At 36.1% G+C, this 25758-nt stretch overlaps 1 protein-coding gene across 4 annotated transcripts in view; it reads left to right on the top strand.

The window, feature by feature from the left end:
• Positions 1 to 25758, top strand: part of FANCL (FA complementation group L) — an 85436-nt gene that overhangs the window by 5199 nt on the left and 54479 nt on the right. The window contains exons 1-5 of one of the 4 annotated variants that reach the window (XM_040224889.1): positions 6101 to 6247; positions 7727 to 7785; positions 9948 to 10008; positions 15766 to 15822; positions 22853 to 22953. In XM_040224889.1, the coding sequence (XP_040080823.1) occupies positions 15769 to 15822; positions 22853 to 22953 (155 nt within the window). In that variant the 5' untranslated portion in view covers positions 6101 to 6247; positions 7727 to 7785; positions 9948 to 10008; positions 15766 to 15768. Of the gene's footprint in view, positions 1 to 6100; positions 6248 to 7726; positions 7786 to 9947; positions 10009 to 11145; positions 11175 to 15765; positions 15823 to 22852; positions 22954 to 25758 lie in introns of those variants that run through there. The other 3 variants (XM_040224887.1, XM_040224888.1, XM_040224890.1) reach the window with 3 other exon arrangements.

The raw sequence follows: 25758 nt of genomic DNA, 5'->3' as shown, positions 1-25758 counted from the left end.
GTGATCACAGTATCGTGATTATCTGGGTCATGAGAATCTTTTTTGTATAGTTCTTCTGTGTATTCTTGCCACCTCCTTTTGGTATCTTCTGCTTCTGTTAGGTCCATACCATTTCTGTCCTTTATTGAACCCATTTTTGCATGAAATGTTCCCTTGGTATCTCTAATTTTCTTGAAGAGATCTCAAGTATTCCCCATTCTATTGTTTTCTTCTGTTTCTTTGCATTGATTGCTGCGGAAGGCTTTCTTATCTCTCTTTGCTATTCTTTGGAACTCTGCATTCAAATGAGTATATCTTTCCTTTTCTCCTTTGCTTTTTGCTTCTCTTCTTTTCACAGGTATTTGTAAGGCCTCCTCAGACAGCCATTTTGCTTTTTTGCATTTCTTTTCCTTGGGGATGTTCTTGATCCCTGTCTCCTGTACAGTGTCACGAACCTCTGTCCATAGTTCATCAGGCACTCTGTCTATCAGATCTAGTCCCTTAAATGTATTTCTCACTTCCTGTTAGGGATTTGATTTAGGTCATACCTGAATGGTATAGTTGTTTTCCCTACTTTCTTCAATTTAAGTCTGAATTTGGCAATAAGCAGTTCATGATCTGAGCCACAGTCAGCTCCCGGTCTTGTTTTTGGTGACTGTGTAGAGCTTCTGCATCTTTGGCTGCAAAGAATCTAATCAGTCTGATTTCTGTGTTGGCTATCTGGTGATGTCCACGTGTAGCGTCTTCTTTTGTGTTGTCCTTCCAATGAATATTTAGAACTGATTTCCTTTAGGATGGATTGGTTGGATCTCCTTGCAGTCCAAGAGACTCTCAAGAGTCTTCTCCAACACCACAGTTCAAAAGCATCAATTCTTCAGCGCTCAGCTTTCTTTATAGTCCAACTCTCACATTCACACATGACTACTGGAAAAACCAGATCTTTGACTAGATGGACCTTTGTTGGCAAGGTAATGTCTCTGCTTTTTAATATGCTGTCTAGGTTTGTCATAGCTTTTCTTCCAAGGAGCAAGTGTCTTTTAATTTCATGGCTGCAGTTACCAAGTGCAGTGATTTTGGAGCCCCCCAAAATAAAATCTCTCACTATTTCCATTGTTTCCCCATTTATTTGCCATGAAGGCTTCTCTGAGCTGTGATAATTTTTTAGACCTTCCTTGTTTTTGATGACTCTGACTCCTTTATGATTATGAAATGACCCTTTTAATTGAGGAATTCTAGTCAAGTTTATTGTAGGACACTGCTCTACTAGGATTTGCCTTTTTTCTTGTGATTAGGCTTTATGGGTTTTTGAGAGAAACATCACAAAGTTTAGATACCATTTCATCACATCATATTAAGGGTACATATTATCAACATGATTTATGACTGTTGATGTTGACTTTGATCACTTGGCTGAAGTTGTGTTTGTAGGTTTCCCTAGTGGGAAGTTGCTTTTTTTCCCACCCCTTTCCATACTGTATTCTTTGGCAGGAAGTCACTATGAGCAGCCCTTATTAAGAAGTGGGGAATTATTCTGCCTCCCTTTTGAAGTGGAGTATCTATATACAGTTGACCCTTGAATAACGCAAAGCTTAAGTGTGCTAAAACTTGTGGGCTTGAAAATCCATCTATGAAATCAGCCAAGTGCAGATTGTATAGCACTACAGTATGTAGTTATTGTCAAAAAAAAAAAAAAAATCTATGTATAAGTGGACCTGAACAATTCAAACTCATGTTGTTCAAGAGTCAGTTGTAATTTATCTGGAATTCTTCTGTATGGGAGATTAATTTCTCTATTTCTTTCAATCGTTTATATCAGTATGGACATACAGATATTTTATATTTTGAATTATATTCTAGTAATACATTATTTGTTGCTTAAGTCATTCCAGCTTTGGCACAATTATGCTTTAAAGAGATTTTAAAAAATAAGAAAAAGGTCTTTTATATTTATCTATATATTTACTGTTTCTGATACTCTTTGTTGTATATCCAGATTTCCATCTTGTTTTATTTTGTCGTTATTTTTGTTCAGTCACTCAGTCATGTCCAAGTCTTTGCTACCCGTGGACTCATTTACTTTCTCCCTAAACTTGGTCCTTTAACATTTCTTGTAGTCCATATCTGCTAGTGCTGAATTCTTCAGCTGTTTTATGTCTCAAAAATTGTTTATTTGACCTTTTGAAAGATACTTTCACTGGGTATAAAGTTCTAGGTTGACTTCTTGTTTTAGTGCTTTAGCAGTTTTGTTTCATTGTCTTGTTTTATTATGTATGAGAAATCTCTACTTTTTATCTTTATCTTTGATCCTCTGTAAGTATATTGTTTTTCTTTGGCTGTTAATATTTTTCTCACTGGTTTCTGTCAATTTGATTGTGATGTTCCTTGATGTAGTTGCCTTCATGTTTTTCCTTCATAGGGTTTATTGTGCTTTTTGGATCTGTATTTTCATTTAATTTGGAAACACTTCAGCCGTTATTTCTTCAAAAAGTTTTTTGTTCCTTCCTGCTTCCTATGTTGGGGACTCCAAATACATGTGTATTAAGTCACTTTAAGTTGTTCCATAATTCATTGATTTTTTTTTTTTTTTCTATTTTCCAGTCAGTTTCTCTGCTTTCTTTGGATGTTCTACTTCTGTGTTTTCAGGTACACAAATATATTTTTTTCAGTGTTTAATCTGCTTTTAATAACTGCATTGTAACATATTTTTCATCTCATACATTGTATTTTTCATCTCTTCAACTTGGGTCTTTGTGTTTTTTTGTGTCTGTTTAGCATACTGATGCTTTTCTCTACCTTCCTGAACATAACTGCTTAAGTGTAGGAAGGGAAGCTCTATCATCTGCCATTTTATATTTGTTTCTCTTGATTTTTCTCTTTTTAATCTTATTTTCTTACTTCTTTGCATACCTGGTATTTTGATTGGTTGACATACATTGTGCATTCCACTGGTTGTATGAAATTTTTTGTTCTCTTAAATATTCTTGATTTCAAAGAACCAACTCATTGTAAAAGACCTTGAGGCTGGGAAAGATTGAGAGCAGGAGGAGACAGGGGCAACAAGTAGAGATAGTTGGATGGCATCACCGACTCAATGGACATGAGTTTGAGCAAATTTTGGAAGATAGTGAAAGACAGGGAAGCCTGGAATATTGTAGTTCATAGGGTTGCAAGGAGTTGGACACAACTGAGTGACTGAATGACAACCGTTAAATTACTTGGAAACAGCAAATCTTTCCAAGGTTTACTTTTAAGCTTTGTTAAGCTGAAACAGAACGGACTTGAGCCTAGAGATTTGGTTATACCACTGAGACAACACTCTGAAGAGTACTGTTTAATAGCTCTTACAGTACAAGGTTTTCCACTCTGGTTGGTTAGAACATGATTTCTTTTAGCCTTGTGTGAGTGCCTCGAGATAGTCTCTTATCTCCCCATCTTTAGGTAGTCTCACATCCTGCGGCAATCAGTACTCAGCGGAAGAACACTTTTTAGGAATTCTCTGAAGTTCTGTAGAATTATTCTCTGTGTAATTTTTCTCCATGTATTTCTCTCCTCTTCTGTACTGTACCTTGTAAATTCTACATGCCTTGGCCTCCCCTTACTCATGCCTGTCTTCTCAAATAATAGAATATGTTAGGCTCTATTTGGTTCTTCGTCCTTGCCCTGCAGCCTGAAAATTCTCCAGGCTGGCCAATTACAGAGACTTTTCTCCTTTGTTTCCCTTCTTTCAGAGGTCATTGTCCTGTGCTGCCTGTTGTTTGATGTCTAAAAATCATTGTTTCAAATATTTTGTCCAGTCTTTTAGTTAAAATGGGAAGATAAATCCTTCCCTGTTGTTCCATTATATAAATTAAAGGACGTTCCCTTCAGTTTCTTAAAGGAATACTGAATTATATATTATTAAGTGAGCATTTTCACTCAGATTATTAAAAGTTTGTTACACTGTGGCTTTTTAAAGTCTTGTTTTATTTATTATTCTATTTCCCAGATGTTATTTGATCTTTTTCTTATTGGTTTTTTTTTTTTTTGCTTGTGTCCACTTCAGTTGCTTCTCTCAAGTGGTCTTTAATTTTTTTCTCATTTGGTCATTTTCTTACCTTTTTGTCTTTTATGAATTTTTTATTTTATTCTATTCTTTTTTGAGTAGCTCTTAATTTATCCTTCCATTTTAATATTATTTTGTCTTTTTTTCCCTTCAGTTTCTGTTATGAGGTTTTAAAATTTCTGAATCTGGGTGCAAATACTCACCAAATAATGTTTAATTCAGTATTGTAGTTTGTTTATGCCTTATGTTTTTTGTTTATGTTGAGGGACTGTCATCACCTGAAATGTCTCAGTTCTTATTTTTTTTAAATTTATATATTTATTTTATTTGGAGGACAATTACTTTACAGTATTGTGATGGTTTTTGCCATATGTCAGTGTGAATCAGCCATAGGTATATATAATGTCCCCTCCATCCCAAATCCCCCTCCTATCTCTCCACATTTTGTTTTTGTCTCATAGTAGGTTAGCAGGTCATAGTAGTATGCAGGTCAAGAAGCAACAGTTAGAACTGGACATGGAACAACAGACTGGTTCCAAATAGGAAAAGGAGTACATCAAGGCTGTTTATTGCACCCTGCTTATTTAACTTCTATGCAGAGTACATCATGTGAAATGCTGGACTGGATGAGGCACAACCTGGAATCAAAGATTGCTGGGAGAAATATCAATAACTTCAGATATGCAGATATGCCACCCTTATGGCAGAAAGCAAAGAAGAACTAAAGAACCTCTTGATGAAAGTGAAAGAGGAGAATGAAAAAGTTGGCTTCAAACTCAACATTCAGAAAACTAAGATCATGGCATCTGGTCCCATCACTTCACGGCAAATAGATGGGGAAACAATGGAAACAGTGACAGACTATATTTTGGGGGGCTCCCAAATCACTGCAGATGGTGATTGCAGCCATGAAATTAAAAGACGCTTGCTCCTTAGAAGAAAAGTTATGACCAACCTAGACAGCATATTAAAAAGTAGAGGCATTACTTGCTGACAAAGGTTCATCTAGTCAAAGCTATGGTTTTTCTAGTAGTCATGTATGGATGTGAGAGTTGGACTATAAACTTTGAGTCAGTGCCGAAGAATTGATGCTTTTGAACTGTGGTGTTGGAGAAGATCTTGAGAGTCCCTTGGACTGCAAGGAGATCGAACCAGCCCATCCTAGAGGAAATCATTCCTGAATTTTCATTGGAAGGACTGATGCTGAAGCTGAAACGCCAATACTTTGGCCACCTGACTCTTTGGCCAAAGAACTGACTCATTGGAAAAGACCCTGATGCTGGGAAAGATTGAAGGCAGGAGGAGAAGGGGATGACAGAGGATGAGATGGTTGGATGGCATCACCTTGTCAATGGACATGAGTTTGAGCAAGCTCCAGGAATTGGTGATGGGGTAGCAAAGAGTTGGATATGACTGAGCTACTGAACTGAACTGAGCTTAGCATTGATGGAGACATTATCTTTGTGTTTGTCAACCGTTGGCTGCAGTAATTTGTTAAATTCCTCAAGAATACCCTCTTTGGATCTACATAGCAAGGAAATGCAAAATAGGAGGAATATATGTATATGTATGGCTGATTCATTTTGCTGTACAGCAGAAACTGATACAGCAGTGTAAAGCAACTATAAGTAAGTAAGTGTAAGTGTACTCACTCAGTTGTGTCCGACTCTTTGTGACCCCATGGACTGTAGCCCATCAAGCTCCTCTGTCCATGCGATTTTCTAGGCAAGAATACTGGAGTGGGTTGCCATTTCCTTCTCCAGGGGATCTTCCTGACCCAGGGATGGAACCTGGGTCTTCTGCATCTCAGGCAGATGCTTTACCCTCTGAGCCACCAGGGAAGCAATTATACTCTAATTTTAAAAAGTACTATCTTCTGTTTGCAAAATGCAGTTTACTTGATGGATGATTTTTTTTGGTAGTGTTGGAGGAAGAATCCAGCATTTTTAATGTTATGTAAGACCCTCAGTTTCCCATAGTTGCTACTTTTTCCTCCTAACACCGTTTCCAAAGGCTAGCCCTTTTACTATCTTTTACTTTTACAGTTCTTATCCAAGATGAGGTCCTTGACTTCTGTGTTGCTAACTCTATATTTTTCACACATAATCTAATCCCCTCTTCTGTTTTCTGTTTTCTGTTTTTTTTTTTTTTTTAAATTTCCTGAATCCCCTAGCTCTCTCAAAGGACTTGATGTAGGAGCCTCAGGATGGAAGGCACTGGAAAGTGGTTTGTATTTTTCTTCTTACAGGCAGTTTTGAAGTTTATACCATTCTCTTTCTTCTGCCTCTGCCTAAGATGGGGTTTTTGTGGTTCTATTTGCTCTTAATTTTGATGTACATATTTTTTGGGATTGGTATGTAGACAGATTCAGATTTAGGCAACTGTTGATACTTTTGTTTGCTGTAAATTTGGAAATTCTTCATGAGAGCAGTTAACATATTTTTTTTCCTATGATTTAACTAAAAAAAGATAATTTTAGACATTTTCTTGAATCAGTATTATGACATGTGACATGGCATTTGACTTTTAAAATGGTTGGATTTTGCAAATAAGAGACTTTGGAATTTTATTATTTTATGTAACACAGTTGAGTAGAGTAGTTTTACTATTTTTCATGTAAATTTTGAGTTCCAGATTGTTCTTACACCTATGTGTGGGGTGTCTATAAAGTTAGGTTAAGGTTACTACATAATACTTTTTAGTGGTTTAATGAAATAGTGAATTATTGTTACTTGACCTTTTGAAAAGGTCAGTAGTATATTTTGTTTCATTTTTTTAAAGGACATTTAAATGTAATGAAAGTCAGAACTGCAATATTACCATGAAAGTAAAGGTTATGGGGTACATTTAATTGTGTTCCTCTATTTTTGAAACTGCTTTGAGGGAGATTCTGATAAAATTCTCGTGGTAATTGTTTTTCAAGAATTTTATTACTCTTTTTCATTTTATACTGTTGGAGTAAAAGATTATATTTCTGTTTGTCTTTTTCTGCTTACCTTTGCTTAGATTTCATGTTATGCTATTTAAGGTACAAAGTTTAAGCTGCTTTCCCATTCACTTTCTCAAGAAAGTAATACAGTATATTTCTCAGAGAACTGTCCTTCTTTCCTTAGAAGGACTTTTAAGAAAAATTTAGTTTTTTCAGATTATAGTTAATGAATATTTAAATTAAAATAATTAACTTTCAAGGATTTTATTTATTAAAGGTCTTTAAGTGTGGGAGAACTAAATATACTCCGATTTATGAAAATATTTCTCTGATGTCTGTATATTAAGATTATTTAAATATTTTCACTTTATTAAAATTTGGAAAACTACAAATATGGGGTATGTCATGATTTTTTCTTCTATCTTCAAATCAGTTTGAGAGAATTTCTTTTTTCTTGAATTTATTTCCTAAGAAATAACATTTAACTTTCTCCTTTATGTCTGCATAACAATTTGTTAGTATTTCTTATTTATGTGAATGACTTTTTCTTTAAAAACAAAATCCTGTCTCAGTGTTTTGATTACCCAATAATCACAAAAGTTTCTGACATATTTTTGAGTTATTTTCCCTTAAATGCACTATTTTGTTGCTTGTATTTTAATAAGTATTTGAATAAAGTTGATACTTTTTAGAAAATACAGGAAAATGTTGCCTTTTTTATGTGATTCTGATTGACTTCTGTTAATTTGAGTGAACCTTTTTAATATTTTTCACAGGGAAGAGATTTCCACCTTAGACTATTGCTGCCCAAAGATTTACAGCTGAGGAATGCCAGGTAATGTGGTATTTTGTTATATACTCTACAGGCATCTTGTTGGGATGGGCAGTCACATCTGTATAAGCTGATTCTGTTTGTTAGAGTTCTGCTTATTAATTAGTTAGCCAGAAGCATTTCTGATTTTTACAAATCAGTGTGCTTTTTAAATGATTTTCTGTGGTGGTGAAGTGCTCTTCGACAGCAACACAGTCTAGTTTACTTTTTATTTAAAGCAGTAAACAAGTGAAAATATTTGGAGAATAGAAATAATTAGAAAACTTTGTTTCCAACTTTTTGACTGATGTTAATTATGTGTATGTTCAGGCATGGGAAGTCCCACAACATCAGTTCTGCCCTGATAGAAATTAGGTGTCAACATGGGCTATAGGTATTGACAGCCCTTCAAGGAATGTCAAGAGATGAGAATAGAAATTTAGGTAGCACCTAAAATCTAATTTCTGCTCCAAAATTTTTCTGAGGGTAGGAAAGGAAGAAGAATCCAGAGACAGTTACGAGTAGAGCTGACAGGATTTTGTGACTGATCAGAAGTGGGAGATAAGAGGGAGACAGGAGTGGGGAGGATTCTTTGCAAATTCCTAACTCAGATCACTAAACTAGAGAAGAGGTCACAGATGGAAGAAATTGAAGGGGAATTGTTTTCAGGCATATCAGATGTGAAGTATGAACAGGAGATTTTAGTAGGTAGTAGTATTTTGGTTGGAGAAGGAAATGGCAACCCACTCCAGTAGTCTTGCCTGGAGAATCCCAGGGATGGAGGAGCCTGGTGGGCTGCTGTCTGTGGGGTTGCACAGAGTCGGACACAACTGAAGCAACTTAGCAGCAGCAGCAGCAGTGTTTTGGTGGGGAACTTAAGCATGAAGCTTGGAATGGAGATGTGTGTAGAAGTCACAGTAGGCATGGGATTTGGGGCCATGAATGTGGATAGGTTTTCCTGCATGGATAGAGTGAGAAGAGAAAGCTAGTGACATAATCTTGAGGGCATAACAATATTTAAAGGTGTGGTAAATAAAGAAGAACTTGAAAGAAGACAAAGGATTGAGCAGATTTAACAGGAAAACCTGGACAGTTGTTTCTGAAACCAAAAAAAGAGCAGCTTAAAAGTCAGAGTGGTTAGCAGTGCTTAGTGTTGCAAAGGGGTCAGGTTAGATTGCACGTTTCATGTAGTGGTTGAAGTCGGCTTGTATTGGGGTTTTTGGAGTGGGTAGAAAGGAAATGTAAACAGTATAAACTACTTTGAAGAATAGGAGTGGCCAGAGAAGGGTGTGCAGTCAAGGAAGAGTTATAATTACATGTTTTCCTAAAAATAAGATTTGCTTAAACAAGTTACAGAGGAAAAAATGCTAGTGGAAAGTAAGGATACCACAGTAAAGGAGTAATTAGTGAATTGATGTGACTGAGTTGGTGGCAGGAGGTGGAAAGTACATTTGAAGACGGGGTTCCCCATGGACAGTCGAATGAGCTATTCTGCCCTTGTGACAGGAGATAGCAGAGAGGATGTGGGTTAGCAGACCAGAAAAGGAGAGTCATGATTGTTTGAAAAGATCATGGTTGGGAAAACTCAGACTTTCTACTTCTAGGTAAGTAAAAGCATTTCCAGAAGAGTTACCTAACAGTGTTAAGAATGCAGCTGAGGGTGAGCCAGTTACACAGTTAAAAGTATGTGTGTCCTTAATCTGGAATTTAAGGAAGATTAGATTGTTATAATGGACACAAGAGCCTATGGGGCTACAGTCCACGAAGTCTCAAGGAGGCAGACATGACTAAGCCAGCACAAACACAGATTATTATAATGCATTTGGTTTCTCAAATACAAGTTCTGTAAATTATGATCAAAACTGTTGGTTTTATTTAATCTACCTTGGGAAAGAATCCAGTTCAAGAAAACGTTGCTTTGGATATGTTAAAATTAAAAAAAAAATGTACTGTTTGTTTGCATGTCATTTGCTGATTGCAGTCATTTATATTTTGAAATAAAGTTAGTACCAACAGTTTGAAGACATGATTTTCAACAGTACTAGCAGTAAAAATTTTATTAACTTGTCAGAATTATGTTTATGTCATTCTTTTCTATGTATGTACATATTAGAGTTAGCATACAAATGTTTATTCCTTTTAATTCTAAACAATGAACAAACCATTTTGTTCCATTAAAATTTTAGATTACTATGTAGTTGGCAGCTGAAAGCAGTACTTAATGGATATCATCACATAGTACAACAGGTAAGTCCTTTTTTTAAAAGATTTGTTTTAAGTGAGGGTAGTTAGTTAATCTGATCACATGGACTAGAGCCTTGTCTAACTCAATGAAACTATGAGCCCTGTTGTGTAGGGCCACCCAAGATGGATGGGTCATGGTGGAGAGTTCTGAAAAAATGTAGTCCCCTGGAGAAGGGAATGGCAAACCACTTCAGTATTCTTGCCTTGAGACCCCAATGATCAGTATGAAAAGGCAAAAAGATAAGACACTGAAAGATGAACTCCCTAGGTCGGTAGGTGCGCAATATGCTTTTGGATGTCAGTGGAGTAGTAACTCCAGAAAGAATGAAGAGATGGAGTCAAAGCAAAAATACCACTCAGTTGTGGATGTGACTGGTGATGGAAGTAAAGTCTGATGCTATAAAGAGCAATATCGATAGGAATCTGGAATGTTAGGTCCATGAATCAAGGCAAATTGGAAGTGGTCAAACAGGAGATGACAAGAGTGAACGTCGAAATTTTAGGAATCAGCGAGCTAAAATAGACTGGAATGGGTGAATTTAACTCAGATCATTATATCTACTACTGTGGGCAAGAATCCCATAGCAGAAATGGAGTAGCCATCATAGTCAACAAAAGAGTCTGAAATGCAGTATTTGTATGCAATCTCAAAAATGACAGAATGAAATCTGTTCATTTCCAAGGCAAACCATTCAGTATCACAGTAATCCAAGTCTATGCCCCGACCAGTAATGCTAAAGAAGCTGAAGTTGAATAGTTCTGTGAAGACAAACAAGACCTTCTAGAACTAACACCCAAAAAGGATGTCCTTTTCATTATAGCGTACTGGAATGCAAAAGTAGGAAGTCAAGAGGTACCTGGAGTAACAGGCAAATTTGGCCTTGGAGTACAGAATGAAGCAGGTCAAAGGCTAATAGAGTTTTGCCAAGAGAACACACTAGTCATAGCAAACACCCTCTTCCAAAAACACAAGAGAAGACTCTACACATGGACGTCAGCAGATGGTCAATACCAAAAACAGATTGATTATATACTTTGCAGCCAAAGATGGAGAAGCCCTATACAGTCAGCAAAAACAAGATCGGAAGCTGTGGCTCAGATGATGAATTCCTTGTTGCCAAATTCAGACTTAAATTGAAGAAAGAAGGGAAAGCCTCTAAACCATTCAGGTATGACCTAAATCAGATCCCCAACAGTTACACAGTGGAAGTGAGAAATAGATTCAAGGGATTAGATCTGAAAGACATAGTGCCTGGAAAACTATAGTGAAGGTTCATGACATTGTACAGGAGGCAGAGATCAAGACCATCCCCAAGAAAAAGAATTGGAAAAAGGCAAAATGGCTGTCTGAGGAGGCTTTAAAAATAGCTGTGAAAAGAAGAGAAGCGAAAGGCAAAGGAGAAAAGGAAAGATATACCCATTTAAAAGCAGAGTTGCAAAGAATAGCAAGGAGAGATCAGAAAGCCTTCCTCAGTGATCAGTGCAAAGAAATAGAGGAAAACAATATAATGGGGAAGACTTGAGATCTCTTCAAGAAAATTAGAGATACCAAGGGAACATTTCATGCAAAGATGGACACAATAAAGGACAGAAATGGTATGGACCTAACAGAAGCAGAAGCTATTAAGAAGAGGTGGCAAGAATACACAGAAGAACTATACAAAAAAGATCTGTATGACCCAGATAACCATGATGGTGGGATCACTCACCTAGAGCCACACATCCTGGCATGTGAAGTAAAGTGGGTCCTAGGAAGCATCACTACGAACAAAGCTAGTGGAGGTGATGGAATTCCAGGTGAGCTATTTCAAATCCTACAAGATGATTGTGTGAAAGGGCTGCAGTCAATATGTCAGCAAATTTGGAAAATTCAGCAGTGCCCATAGGACTGGAAAAGGTCAGTTTTCATTTCAATCCCAAAGAAAGGCAATGCCAAAGAACGTTCAAACTACCTCACAATTGACGCTTATCTCAAGCGCTAGCAAAGTAATGCTCAGAATTCTCCAAGCCAGGCTTTAGCAGCACATGAACTGTGAACTTCCAGATGTTTAGCTGGATTTAGAAAAGGCAGAGGAACCAGAGATCAAATTGCCAATATCCACTGGATCATCGAAAAAGCAAGAGGGTTCCTGAAAGACATCTACTTTTGCTTTATTGACTATGCCAAAGCCTTTGACTGTGTGTATCACTTTCATCAAGAGGGTCTTTAGTTCTTCTTTACTTTCTGCAGTAAGGGTGTGTCATTGGCATATCTGAGGTTATTGAAATTTCTCCTGGATATCTTGATTCCAGCTTGTGCTTCATCCAGTCCAGCGTCTCTCATGATGTACTTTGCGTAGAAGTTAAATAAGCAGGGTGAGAGTGTATAGCCTTGACGTACTCCTTTCCTGATTTGGAACCAGTCTGTTGTTCCATGTCCAGTTCTAACTGTTGCTTCTTAACCTGCATACAGATTTCTCAAGAGGCAGGTAAGATGGTCTTGTATTCCCATCTCTTTCAGAATTTTCCATAGTTTGTTGTGATCCACACAAAAGGTTGTGATCCAGTCAAAAGGTTTGGCATAGTCCATAAAGCATAAGTAGATGTTTTTCTGGAACTCTTTCTTTATCTATGATCCAATGCATGTTGGCAATATTACCTCTTGTTCCTCTGCCTTTTCTAAAACCAGCTTGAACATCTGGATGTTCATGGTTCATGTACTGTTAAAACCTGGCTTGGCAAATTTTGAGCTTTACTTTGCTAGCATGTGAGATGAGGGCAATTGTGAGGTAGTTTGAACGTTCTTTGGCATTGCCTTTCTTTGGGATTGGAATGAAAACTGACCTTTTCCAGTCCTATGGGCACTGCTGAGTTTTCCAAATTTGTTGACATATTGACTGCAGCCCTTTCACACAATCATCTTGTAGGATTTGAAATAGCTCACCTGGAATTCCATCACCTCCACTAGCTTTGTTCGTAGTGATGCTTCCTAAGGCCTGCTTGACTTCACATTCCAGAAGTGTGGCTCTAGGTGAGTGATCCCACCATCATGGTTATCTTGGTCATGAGGATCTTTTTTGTATAGTTCTTCTATGTATTCTTGCCACCTCTTCTTAATAGCTTCTGCTTCTGTTAGGTCCATACCATTTCTGTCCTTTATTGTGTCCATCTTTGCATGAAATGTTCCCTTGGTGTCTCTAATTTCCTTGAAGAGATCTCTAGTCTTCCTCATTCTATTGTTTTCCTCTATTTCTTCGCATTTATTACTGAGGAAGGCTTTCTGATCTCTCCTTGTTATTCTTTGGAACTCTGTATTCATATGGGTATATCTTTCCTTTTCTCCTTTGCCTTTCACTTCTCTTCTTTTCTCAGCTATTTTTAAGGCCTTGCCAGACAACCATTTTGCCAAGCGAGGTTAGGAATTTACTAAATATGCTCTTTTTAAAACCTGTTTTGCAAAGTGTTATAACACACTGGTTTAGTTGTTGCTGAATTCTGTAGGTTTTTTTCTCTATCAAGCATTTTATGGAACCATATTTTATGTAAAATATTTTCTGTCTAAAATCCTCAGCACATTTCCCGGTAGCATTTGTGTTGAAACTTTATTTCCATGTTTGGAACTTCAGGGCGTTCAAATGCATTCACTCTCTCTTCCTGAATAGTGGTGGTACCAAAAGTATCCCAGGACCCATTTAGGAGTTGTAGGACATCTGTGGCAAAAATGTGATTGTAGTTTAAGATTAGCAACAGAAAAGTGGGGTGGAAATCACTTAGGATCAGGCATGCATATGTAATAAGAATAGATGTAAAGGCAGCATAGATGAAATATAGGCAGGATTTATTTAGTTACTTTTTTTTTTTAATTTATAAGTTATACTTTAGACACCCTTCACCCACTTTATCCACATCCCCACCCAAATTCAGTTATTCGTAATGTTTAGGTTCCTCTTCCTGAAAATTCTTTTAATGATTAGAGAAACAAGCAAATCAGTTACTGAAGCAATTGAAAATAATGAAATACCTCTTGTAGAAAAATAGATGTAAATAGAGCTGCCTTTCTTTTAATGGTTTATTAATTTGTGTGTTTTTCCTGATCTTCTGTTTTCTCTCTCTTAAAGCAGGTTATTATCTATGGTAAATGACAATGACAGTTACTCTCACTTAAAGCAGTACTGAACCACAAAAAAATACAGGAAATTGTTTGATTTGTAGAAAGTAGACTGTCATTACTGGCAATATAATTACAGCATATTTTTAAGGGAATGTTTACATGATTTCTCTTTGTGTTCTCTCCACCGTCCCCTCCCCTTTCACTGAGACTGTGTTGTATGCTAAAGTTTAAGAAATGAATCTAATGAGATAGCTAAATAGCTTGAAGAAAAACTCTTAATGAAGACTTAAGATTCATAAGTTTTTCTCCACCAATTCACCAAGAGAGCTCCTAGAAAAAGTCCCAGTTATGTATCTCCCCCCCGGCCTCCAATACTATAGAACCCAGTATTAGTTTTAGTCTTTATTTTATTCCAAAGTCCAGGTGAACGTTACTGTTCTTTCCTGGTATCATTTTTAACTTCATTAAATATGAGTCAGGGCGGGAGATGTGGTCAGCAGTCTTTTCTGTGAAGGGCCAGGTCGTAAATTTTACAGGTTTTGGGGACCCTAAGATCTCAGTTATGACTACATAGCTCTGCCCTTGTAGCACAGAACAGTTTTGACAAGCGGTAAATGAACAGGCGTGGCTGCATTTCATTACAACTCTATAAAAACAGCTATTGGGCTGGATTTAGCCTCTGAGCTGTAGTTTGCACACTTTTGGTATAATTTAGTACTCATCACTAGTCAACTACAGGGGAAATATGTAGAAGAAGGGAAAGTCAAAGATTTGTTCTGCAAACATGTGCCCTACCAAGCTACATTAAAGTATGAATCATATGCCTCGTGTATTGGTGAATACTTTAGATTATTATTTTTCTCCTCTAAAAACTGAAATTTACATATCAGCTTCAGAACTGTGTGGTGGTAGTGCAGTGCATTAGAAAAAGTAGCAAAAATAACATTATTTTGATTTGAAGCAGAGAAATGATGTAGATTTATTTAATAAAGCAATTTTAATGAGAATTATTTCGCTTTTATTTTATAATAATTTTCTTTTAAGAATCAAAGATTTCTAGGAAATGGGGCCCTAACACTTTAACATTGTACTTCAGAAGTCATTTACTTTTTGTCATATTATTGTAACTGTTTTACCTTATTGAAAGATTGACTCCTTTTGAATTAATACAGGTTAGTTGTGAGAGGACAAAATTAACAATTATAGGCAGTCTTTAAGGTCAAAGAAAAAATTAAAATACACAGTATTATTGATTAGTTAATTCATTATTCTAACTAGATTTAATTGTATAGATTTGCCTGATTTTTATATTTTATACTCCTCTTGATATTCCAGTCATACTATTTTTTTTAATAGTGCTGTGGTTTGCTAGATTTGCTAAACTTGACAGTAGTCTGTGCTGAAGAAATAGAGTAATGTGTGAGACTTTCAGTGCCATGCTTACATAATTCAGCATATCTCACCAAATTAGATTTGAGGGCTTTAATTACTCTTTCAGAATGAAATTGATAGAAATAATAGTGTTGATGACCAATAATTCAATTCTTATACTTTTAAGCTAGCTAATTTTTTTTTTTTATATTTATATGGACTTTTAAAAAATTTCCATTTCCAGTGCATGGAGTATTCATTGTACACATGAAATTAATTAAAAATATGTTTTGGTCTAGAGAATGCAGCAGTCTCCTGATCTAGTGAGTTTTATGATGGAATTGAAGATGCTTTTGGTAAGAATTTGTTTTCTAACACTGTCGTCATACTCTGTAAATCTGGTGTGTTTCTGTAATTCCTTTAAAAACTAACATTAGAATTTAAAACTTCTCAACTCTCAGTCATTTAATGTTTTATTTTACTTGTGCATAAATGTGGATGGTACTTTTCTGGAACTGCAAGAGGAGTAGAACTGTGTGTAAGAACCAATTTGATGGGTACACTTGACACTAGACTTGGACAGGTTGTGAAGAAATAAAGTGTACTTCTGGTCTGTTAGAGAATGTAACATCAACAGAGATTAAAAAATCACTCTTAAAGATACAATGAAAGTGAAAGTGAAAGTGAAGTTGCTCGGTCGTCTCCGACTCTTTGCGACCCCCTGGACTGTAGCCCACCAGGCTCCTCTGTCTAAGGGATTCTCCAGGCAAGAATACTGTAGTGGGTTGCCATTTCCTTCTCCAGGGGATCTTCTCATCACAGGGATCGAACCCAGGTCTCCTGCATTGCAGGCAGACACTTTAACCTCTGAGCCACCATTCATATACAATTACAGATTTCTGAAAAACTTCTTAAGCTTCATTACATATATATATATCAGTTCAGTTCAGTTCAGTTCAGTCGCTCAGTTGTGTCCAGCTCTTTGCGACCCCATGAATCACAGCACACCAGGCCTCCCTGTCCATCACCAACTCCCGGAGTTCACTCAAACTCACGTCCATCGAGTCCGTGATGCCATCCAGCCATCTCATCCTCGGTCATCCCCTTCTCCTCCTGCCCCCAATCCCTCCCAGCATCAGAGTCTTTTCCAATGAGTCAACCCTTCTCATGAGGTGGCCAAAGTACTGGAGCTTCAGCTTTAGCATCATTCCTTCTAAAGAAATCCCAGGGCTGATCTCCTTCAGAATGGACTGGTTGGCTCTCCTTGCAGTCCAAGGGACTCTCAAGAGTCTTCTCCAACACCACAGTTCAAACGCATCAATTCTTCGGCGCTCAGCCTTCTTCACAGTCCAACTCTCACATCCATACATGACCACAGGAAAAACCATAGCCTTGACTAGACAGACCTTAGTCGGCAAAGTAATTTCTCTGCTTTTGAATATACTATCTAGGTTGGTCATAACTTTTCTTCCAAGGAGTAAGCATCTTTTAATTTCATGGCTGCAGTCACCATATGCAGTGATTTTGGAGCCCCCAAAAATAAAGTCTGACACTGTTTCTACTGTTTCCCCATCTATTTCCCATGAAGTGATGGGACTAGATGCCATGATCTTCGTTTTCTGAATGTTGAGCTTGAAGCCAACTTTTTCACTCTCCTCTTTCACTTTCATCAAGAGGCTTTTTAGCTCCTCTTCACTTTCTGCCATAAGGGTGGTGTCATCTGCATATCTGAGGTTATTGATATTTCTCGCAGAAATCTTGATTCCAGCTTGTGCTTCTTCCAGTCCAGCGTTTCTCATGATGTACTCTGCATAGAAGTTAAATAAGCAGAGTGACAGTATACAGCCTTGACATACTCCTTTTCCTATTTGGAACCAGTCTGTTGTTCCATGTCCAGTTCTAACTGTTGCTTCCTGACCTGCATACAGATTTCTCAAGAGGCAGGTTAGGTGGTCTGGTATTCCCATCTCTTTCAGAATTTTCCAGTTTATTGTCAGTTAACTGTGCATAAATTGGCTTCCTAGGTGGCGCTAGTGGGAAAGAACCCTTCTGTCAATGCAGGAGACTTAAGAGACATGGGTTGGGAAAATCCCCTGGAGATGGCAACCCACTCCAGTATTCTTGCCTGGAGAATTCCCATGGACAGAGGAACCTGGCAGGCTACAGTCCATGGGATCGCAAAGAGTTGGACATGATTGAAACGACTTAGCATGCATGGATATATAAGATACTTGATTAGCAAAAGAAGGAAGACAACAGTAAATACCCATGGACCCATGAGCAAACTTCAAAGTTTTGCCTAAGATATTTCTTTACCTACCTACTCTTTTAGGAGAAGAGGACTGGAGCATTTTGAAAGGTTTCCTACATTCTGAATTTGGTTCATTAGATATTCATGCTATCTTTTAACATATTCTACTTTTTTTTTTTTTGTAATCTAGCAGTTAAATTAGAGGTCTGAATGAAGTTGCATTCATTTCTCCTGATAATAATACTTTATGCTCTGTACTTCTTACTCTGCATAGGAGGTACATGGTGTCTGGTAGTTCCTCATTTAATAGAGTTAAGATTAATAGGTTTAGATCCATCCAATATAAAGTTTCTGATCAGCCTATCACCAACTGATTTTAGCTTCCAATGATGGTCATTAACTACATCCACTGTTTTGTTAGGGGTTGCAAATGGTGATTTAAAAAAGTCCATTGTCTACATTTATTAGCTGAAAATTTCACAGAAAAGAAGTTCCCCTCATCATTTTTTATTTTTTATTTTTTTCACAAGATTGTTTTACTAGAATTTAGCAGGGAGGCCCCTCATCATTTATTTGGTAAATTTGAGATCTTGCCCATACTGGAATGAGGATAAGTGCTTGATTTTTTTCCTTTTTTTAAAAAAAATCAATTTTAAGAATAATGAGTTGGTACCTAGGAATTCAAAGGGAACTAATGATTTTTTTAGTATTATGAACCCATGTATTTTAAAATATTTGATTAACTTTAGTCCATTGTGATTATTATTCTTTTTAATGCTTAAATTTTACCAGTTTTGGTCAATATAAGTCCTTTCATATTGGCTCCTGAGTTTTTTTAACACAATCTAATCTTCTCTTTGTGGCACCAGTTGCCCCAGTTCCATTCACTTATCCTGTTTTACCAAAGAGATATGATTTCTTTGTAGGAAATGGTATTTGGATGCCACAGTCTTTTTTTTTTTTTTTTTTTGGCCACAGTCTTGAAACTGGCATGTTCATTGCTATTTGTTGTTCAGGCAGTAAGTCATGTCTGACTGTTTGTGACCCCATGGACTGCAGCACACCAGGCTTCCCTGTCCTTCTCTATCTGCCAGAGTTTGCTCAAACTCAGGTCCATGGAGTTGGTGATGCCATCCAAGCATCTTACTCTCTGTCACCTTCTTCTTCCCCTGCCCTTAATCTTTCCCAGCATCAGAATCTTTTCCAATGAGTCTGTTCTTTGCATCACCTGGTGAAAATATCGGAGCTTCAGCATCAGTCCTTCCAGTGAATAGTCAGGGTTGATTTCCTTTAGGATTGACTGGTTTGATCTCCTTACTGTTTAACAGATTCTCAGAAGTCTTCTCCAGCACCACAATTTGAAAGCATCAGTTCTTCAGCACTCAGCACTCCCTTCTTTATGGTCCATCTCTCACATCCGTACATGATTACTGGAGAAACCATAGCTTTGACTGTTTAGACCTTTGCTATTACTTGTTTTCATTTCAATATTTTCAGTTCACATCTGGCATAGGGATTTTACTTCTTTGACTTTTATGCTTGTATCTCTTTTCTCTTAAATCTGAGTTTTCATTTCTAGTATTTTTTTTTAATTGAAGTGCTGTTGATTTACAGTGTTGTGCCAGTTTCTGAGGTACAGCAGAGTGACTCAGTTATGCACGTATATACATTCTTTTTAATGTTCTTTTCCATCATAGTTAATCACAGGATATTGTATATAGTTCCCTGTGCTGTGTAGTAGGACCTTCTTTATCCGTTCTAAACGTAATCATTTTTATCTGCCAAACCCAGACTCCCAGGCCATCTCTCTCCCTCCTCTCCTACTCCTTGGCAAGGACAGATCTGTGCTCTGTGTCTATAAGTCTGCTTCTGTTTTGTAGATGGGTTCATTTTGACCAGATTTTAGATTCCACATACAAATGATATCATACAGTATTTGTCTTTCTCTTTCTTAGATTTCACTTAATGTGATAATCTCTATTTGCAGCCATGTTGCTGTGAATGGCATCATTATTATTATTTTTTAATAGGTGAGTAGTGCTCCATTTTATACATGTACCACATCTTCTGTCTCCATTCATCTGTTGATGGACATTTAGGTTGTTTCTATGTTTTGGCTGTTGTGAACAGTGCTGCTATGAAAATATGGTGCTTCTGTCTTTTTGAGTTAATTTAGTCTGGTTAAATTCCCAGGAGTAGGATTGTTGGATCATGTGGTAGGTAATTCTAGTTTTAGTTTTTCTTTTCCATTTTGAGTATTAACATAGTTATAATTTTATGTTTTACTTATGCATTTCTCACATCTATAAAATATTTCTTATATTTGTTTTATAAAATTACAATGCCACTATATTTCTACTAACAACTGAAAGCATTTTGTTATTTCTTTGTGGTTCTGTTTTCCTTTTATTGTTAGCAGCAGCTGCCACATATTGAGAACTTAATTTACTTGCTAGATTTGTTTTGAATTCTTTTTTTTAATATTCATGACAAAGGCTTTGGTGAAAAGTTTGGGATCAAATGAAAGTATTTAAAAAGTCACTTTCTAAAGTTTAAATTTTGACTTGTAAATTTGTAAACTGTAGTTAATAAGGTTTATCAAAATTCATTGTAAATTTTGTCAAACGCTACAACATGATAACCTTAAAAAGGTAAGGTGAAGTAGTGAAACATTTTGGTTTACATCTCCTTGACATTGGAGAAAAGTTGAAAAAGTTTCTTTTGATTTTTTATCATAATTTCGATAAGCCATACAAATAGGACTAAGAGAACCAGAGTAAAACTATGTGGCCCATTAGGCTTTACTATGAAGCTAACTTTAATTTAAGCTCTAATGGTCATTTAATTTTGAAGAAATACTCATTAGTTTAAAATAGTATCATTGATCTCAAATTCACAGTAGTCTGTTTAGTACATTTGTTTTTACTTTCCTAAATAAGATCCTGTACTTTAACTCTCTAAAATTGTGGACAGGGTTGGTAATACTATTGCACATTTGTGGCAGTCTACCTAAAGATGTAAGAATTATTAGTTTATTTATTGGGTTGTATTATTAGTAATAGGGTTAACCTAATATAATCCCTGGTGAAAATATTAAGATTGTTGCCCAAATGAAATCAGTAGCTGTTGAACTTATTTAAGGACATTTTGTTAAATTTCTCTTGGAGTTTCCTAGTGCTAACTAGGCATGTAGTAGGAGTTTGATACATATTTATTAAATGAACAATTATATTTTAAAAGAACTCAACAGGTAGATTATTTTATTCCTTTTTTAGAGCTGAGTCACTGAGTGCCTGAGGCCTCAAAACTTGGAATTGTTTAAAGTTAGGATCTAAACTCCTGGTTTGTAAAGCCTATGTTCTTTCTTCTAAGTACCTTTGCTTCATTCTCCAGAAAGAACACTTTGCTTCTCTGTCTTTTCCCTTTTCTCTGTTATGGTCTAGAATAGGAATAACTTGTCTGACCCAAAGTAGAAGTCAGAGTTAGCAAATGTCATAAATCTAGGATTAAAGTACTCTTTTATCCAAGTACATTATTATCCGTTTGTTTTTTATCTTCAGTATATATGAATAACAGTAATTAATATTTTTGAATTGAAAAAAATTTCCAAAGAAATACTGTGTAACTCTTACATGTTTGTAAGTACAGGCACTATACTGACTCCTGTTAGTAGTATTTGTAACAGGAGAATCTTAATACTAATAATTTTTGTGGACCATCAGGTTGTTTATATATAGCACTAAGTAGTTTATGAAAAGGCAGTATACTTTTTATCTTCTAGGAGCTTCCTTTCTAATTCAAATTGACATTCTAGGCCTTACTAACCAGTTTTCAGGGTTTGGTTTGTTTGTTTTTATCCTAAAGCAGATTCAGAACTGTATTTAAGTAGTTTCAGTTAGCAGTCCTGATTTTTGAAATGCTGTTTTGTAAAAATCTAGTCTTTTCTAGTGTTAATTTAGTAGCCTTCTATCCATGTTAATAAACATATTTAAGTGAATAAAAATGTATACATTTTATTAGGGTTACCAGAAATCTTTATAATTTTAGACTTGTTCTTATATGGTTTTGTTATTATATCTGTTTTTAAAAATTTTTATTTCTTTAATTTTTACAATGTGTTTAGTCACGTCTAATTGTTTGCAAGCCCATGGACTGTAACCAGCCAGGCTTGTCTGTCCTTGGGATTTCCCAGGCAAGAACACTGGAGTAGGCTGCCATTTCCTTCTCCAGGGGACCTTCCAGACCCAGGGATTGAACCCTGGGTCTCCTGGGTCTCCTGCATTGACAGGTGGATTCTTTATCACTGAACCATCTGGGAAGCCCGCTTTTTATAATACCTTTTAATAATCCAAACCATATGAACCTCTGTGTAATTCATATGTACATTTATTTTTTACTTTCCAAGTAAGATACTGTCCAGGGTAACACCTTTGAAGTAACTGGTAATTTTCAGCCTCAGCAACTCTAGTGATGCTTGTATTGCTTGTAAAAAACGTAAATTTTAGTTTTGTTCAGGGGAACATAAATCATCTTAAAGATGTCATAGGTAGGTTTCTTGGGGAAAGAAGCTGTGATCTAACCAGATAGATGGCAAAATGCTTCGCTGGTCTGGGAGTGATACAGCATGGAATTCAGTAAAGGAAATAAACAGGTTAACTATTTATTGTGATAAAGAAGGATTTTTGTTTGTAAGAATGTGATTCATAATGGTGTACAAATATATCGGTCTAGGCAATGTACATAGAGTTCAGGCTTTTCTTTAAAGGTACATGTTTCTTTCTATCAAACATTATATCCACAGGGGTAGAAAAATAGTAAAGCCTTGAGGATGAGGATTTTGCTTTGTTTTTTGGTGACCCTTTTTCATCTGTGATAGACATGATAGTCTAGGAGAAAATTAGACATTTCAATATTAAGTTTGTATGGTATAATAATTGACATTTTTACATGACCTTTGGTGTAGTCCTTTACCCCTTTTTTTGTCTTTTTTTTTTTTATGAGGAGGGAAATCAGCTGGATTTTCTATAAAAATAATGGACATGTTAATGAGGTGCAAGAGTTGTGTTTTGTAGTCAGGTACTAATAATTCATTGTGTAGCATTCCACAGCTGATTCATGTTTTTTCTTTTAAACAGGAAGTTGCTTTAAAGAATAAAAAAGAACCATATGTACTACCTCCTCCTCCCAAGTTCTACTCAAACCTTATTGGAGAAATAAGAGCTCTTGGTTGGGATAAGTATGTCTATTTTGAAATCTGTTTTAAGAAATGCCTATTTTTTTTAACATATTTCAATTTGATATATTTGCAGCTTTAGCAGTTTATGTTTTTAGTCAAAGCGTTTAATTGTAGTTAGAGTATCTGATCCTTTTTGTGACTATGAATTAAAGGTGTGTCAGCATAAAAAATTGACTTACAAGGTAAAATACTAAATATAATTTGGAAAAAATAACCTTTTTATGTACACAGTAAGCTAAGAAGTTATCAATGTTACTTTGTTTTCTTTTAGTTGTAGTGAGATATAATTGACAACATTTTAACACATTTAAAGTGCACTGTGTGGTGATTTGATATACCTGTACATTGTGAGAGGATTACCACAGTTGCATTAATTAGCATATCCCTTCACCTCATATGGGCTTCCCTTGTGGCTCAGTAAAGAATCTGCCTGCAATGCTGGAGACCTGGGTTCGATCCCTGGGTTGGAAAGATCCCCTGGAGAAGGGAAAGGCTACCGCTTCCAGTATTCTGGCCTGGAGGATTCCATGGACAGAGGAGCCTGGTGGGCTACAGTCCATGGGGTCATGAAGAGTCGGACATGACTGAGCGACTGTCACTCACTCACCTTGTATATTTACTTTTTTGCTGAAATTTTTGGGTCAATTTCTTGTTGCTGTTGTATGGGAGGAGAATTTTAGGAACTTCTGACTGCCATTGACTGACATCACCCAATTTACTTAGTTTTATATCTACTGTCTTGCTGCATGTTTTCTGTTTGTCTCATATATTTTGTGTTTTTCTCTTCATCTGCCTTTATTTGAATTAATCACAATTTTTATTATATTTTTCTATTAACTTGTTAGGTACATACTTTTTTTATTCTTTTAGAGGTTACCTTAGAGATTACAATAGACACGTAGCAAAATGTATATTGTTATCTTTACCAGTTTCTTATATTGTGAGGATCTAAAACTTTATTGCAGTTTCTCCCCCTGTTATTATTGTTATAATGCATTTTAATTCTATATTTAAATTTGACAAACATTATTATTGTTTTTAAAGTCAGTGTTTATACATACACACGCAATTATTTTCCCAGTGTTCTTTATTCCTTCCTTACTGCATTTTTATCATGTCTGGAATAATTTTCCTCCTGACTAAAGAATTGTTTTTAATATTTTTTTATTGAGGTATACTTGACCATATACTAGTTTCAGGTGTACAACATAATGGACTTATCCGGTGGTTCCGTGGTAAAGAATCTGCCTACCAGTGCAGCGAGACATGAGTTCAATCTCTAGGTCAGGAAGATCCTTTGTAGTAGGAGGTGGCAACCTCCTCCAGTACTTTTGCCTGGAAAATTGAATGGACAGAGGAAACTGGTGGGCTACAGTCCACGGGGTTGTAAAAGGCAGACACAACAGAGTGAGTGAACTCATACGCATGTACAACATCCACTATGTCTGTGTATTATGAAATGATTGCCACAAGAAGTCTAGATAACATCTGTAAGCATACATACATATTTTTTTTTCTTATGATGAGAACTTGGAAGATTTACTTTTAGCAGCTTTGAAATATACAATACAGTTAACCCTTGAACATCGCAGGTTCTTATATGCAGATTTTTTTTTAGTGAATGTTACTGCAGTACTATCTGATCTGCCATTGGTTTAATGCATGGATGTGGAACTGCAGCATTGGAGGGCCTATTGTAAAGTTATAGGTGGATTTTCAACTGTGCTGAAGGTTGGTGCATCTAACCCCTATGTTGTTCAAGGGTCATCTGTTCAATATTATAAGCTATAGTCACTATATAAGCTGTAATGTATATAAGCAGTTACACTCTGATTAATTATTTTCTAACTGGAAGTTTGTACCTGATGACCTCTTTTCACTCATTGCACTCACCTTCCACAGCCATCTCTGGCAACCCACAATCTTTTCTCTGTATCTGTGAATTTAGTATTTTAGGATACTTTTTAGATGCCACATATGAGTGACATCATGTCTTTTTCTGTTTGTCTTATTTCATTTAGCATAATGCCCATTAGAGGTTATCCACATTGTTGCAAATGGTAGATGTCCTTTTTTATGGTTGAAAAATATTCCATGGTGTGTGTATATATACACACACACAGACCACATTTTATTTTTCCATTCATCTGTCAGTGGGCACTTGGGTTGTTTCCGTGTCGGCTGTTATAAATAATGCTGCATTGATGGGTGTGCAGGTATCCCTTTGATGTTATGGTTTGTTTCAGACATATACTCAGAAATGGAATTGCTGAATCATATTGGAGTTGTGTTTTTAATTTTAGAGTGCACATAGATTTATAGTTGCTGCATCTTCCTTGTGATTTTCCTTCATCATTAAATGTTTCTTTATGTATCTAGTAATATTTCTTGCCTTAATGTCTACTTTGTTAGGTATTAGTATAACTCTACTAGATTTTAATGCTCTATTGAAATTCTCTTATTTTTTCTCTATATTTTCATAGTTTAAAATTTCTTCTACCTGCTTCCGTAATCTAGATCCCCTTGAGTCTGTTTTTAATTTATTTATTTTTGTGTGATTTTCTGTCAATATAGTTCTGGATCTTGGCATTCCTGGTACTTTTATTAATTTTTGTTAATAGACTTGTTTTTTTAAGAGTAGTTTTAGTCATCACAAAGTTAGGAGGGTGCGGAGATTTTCCATATGCTTTCTCCCCCAAATAAACCCTTAGATTCCCCCATTATCAGCATCCCCTGTCAGAGTGGTACATTGGTTACAGTGGATGAACCCACACTGACATATTGTTATCATCCCCAAACCACAGT

Source organism: Oryx dammah, unplaced genomic scaffold (genome assembly GCF_014754425.2).
Source record: "Oryx dammah isolate SB20612 unplaced genomic scaffold, SCBI_Odam_1.1 HiC_scaffold_25, whole genome shotgun sequence".
NCBI classification, from domain to species: domain Eukaryota; kingdom Metazoa; phylum Chordata; class Mammalia; order Artiodactyla; family Bovidae; genus Oryx; species Oryx dammah.
Note: the sequence above shows the minus strand (reverse complement) of the source record. Positions and strands in the feature narration are given on the sequence as shown.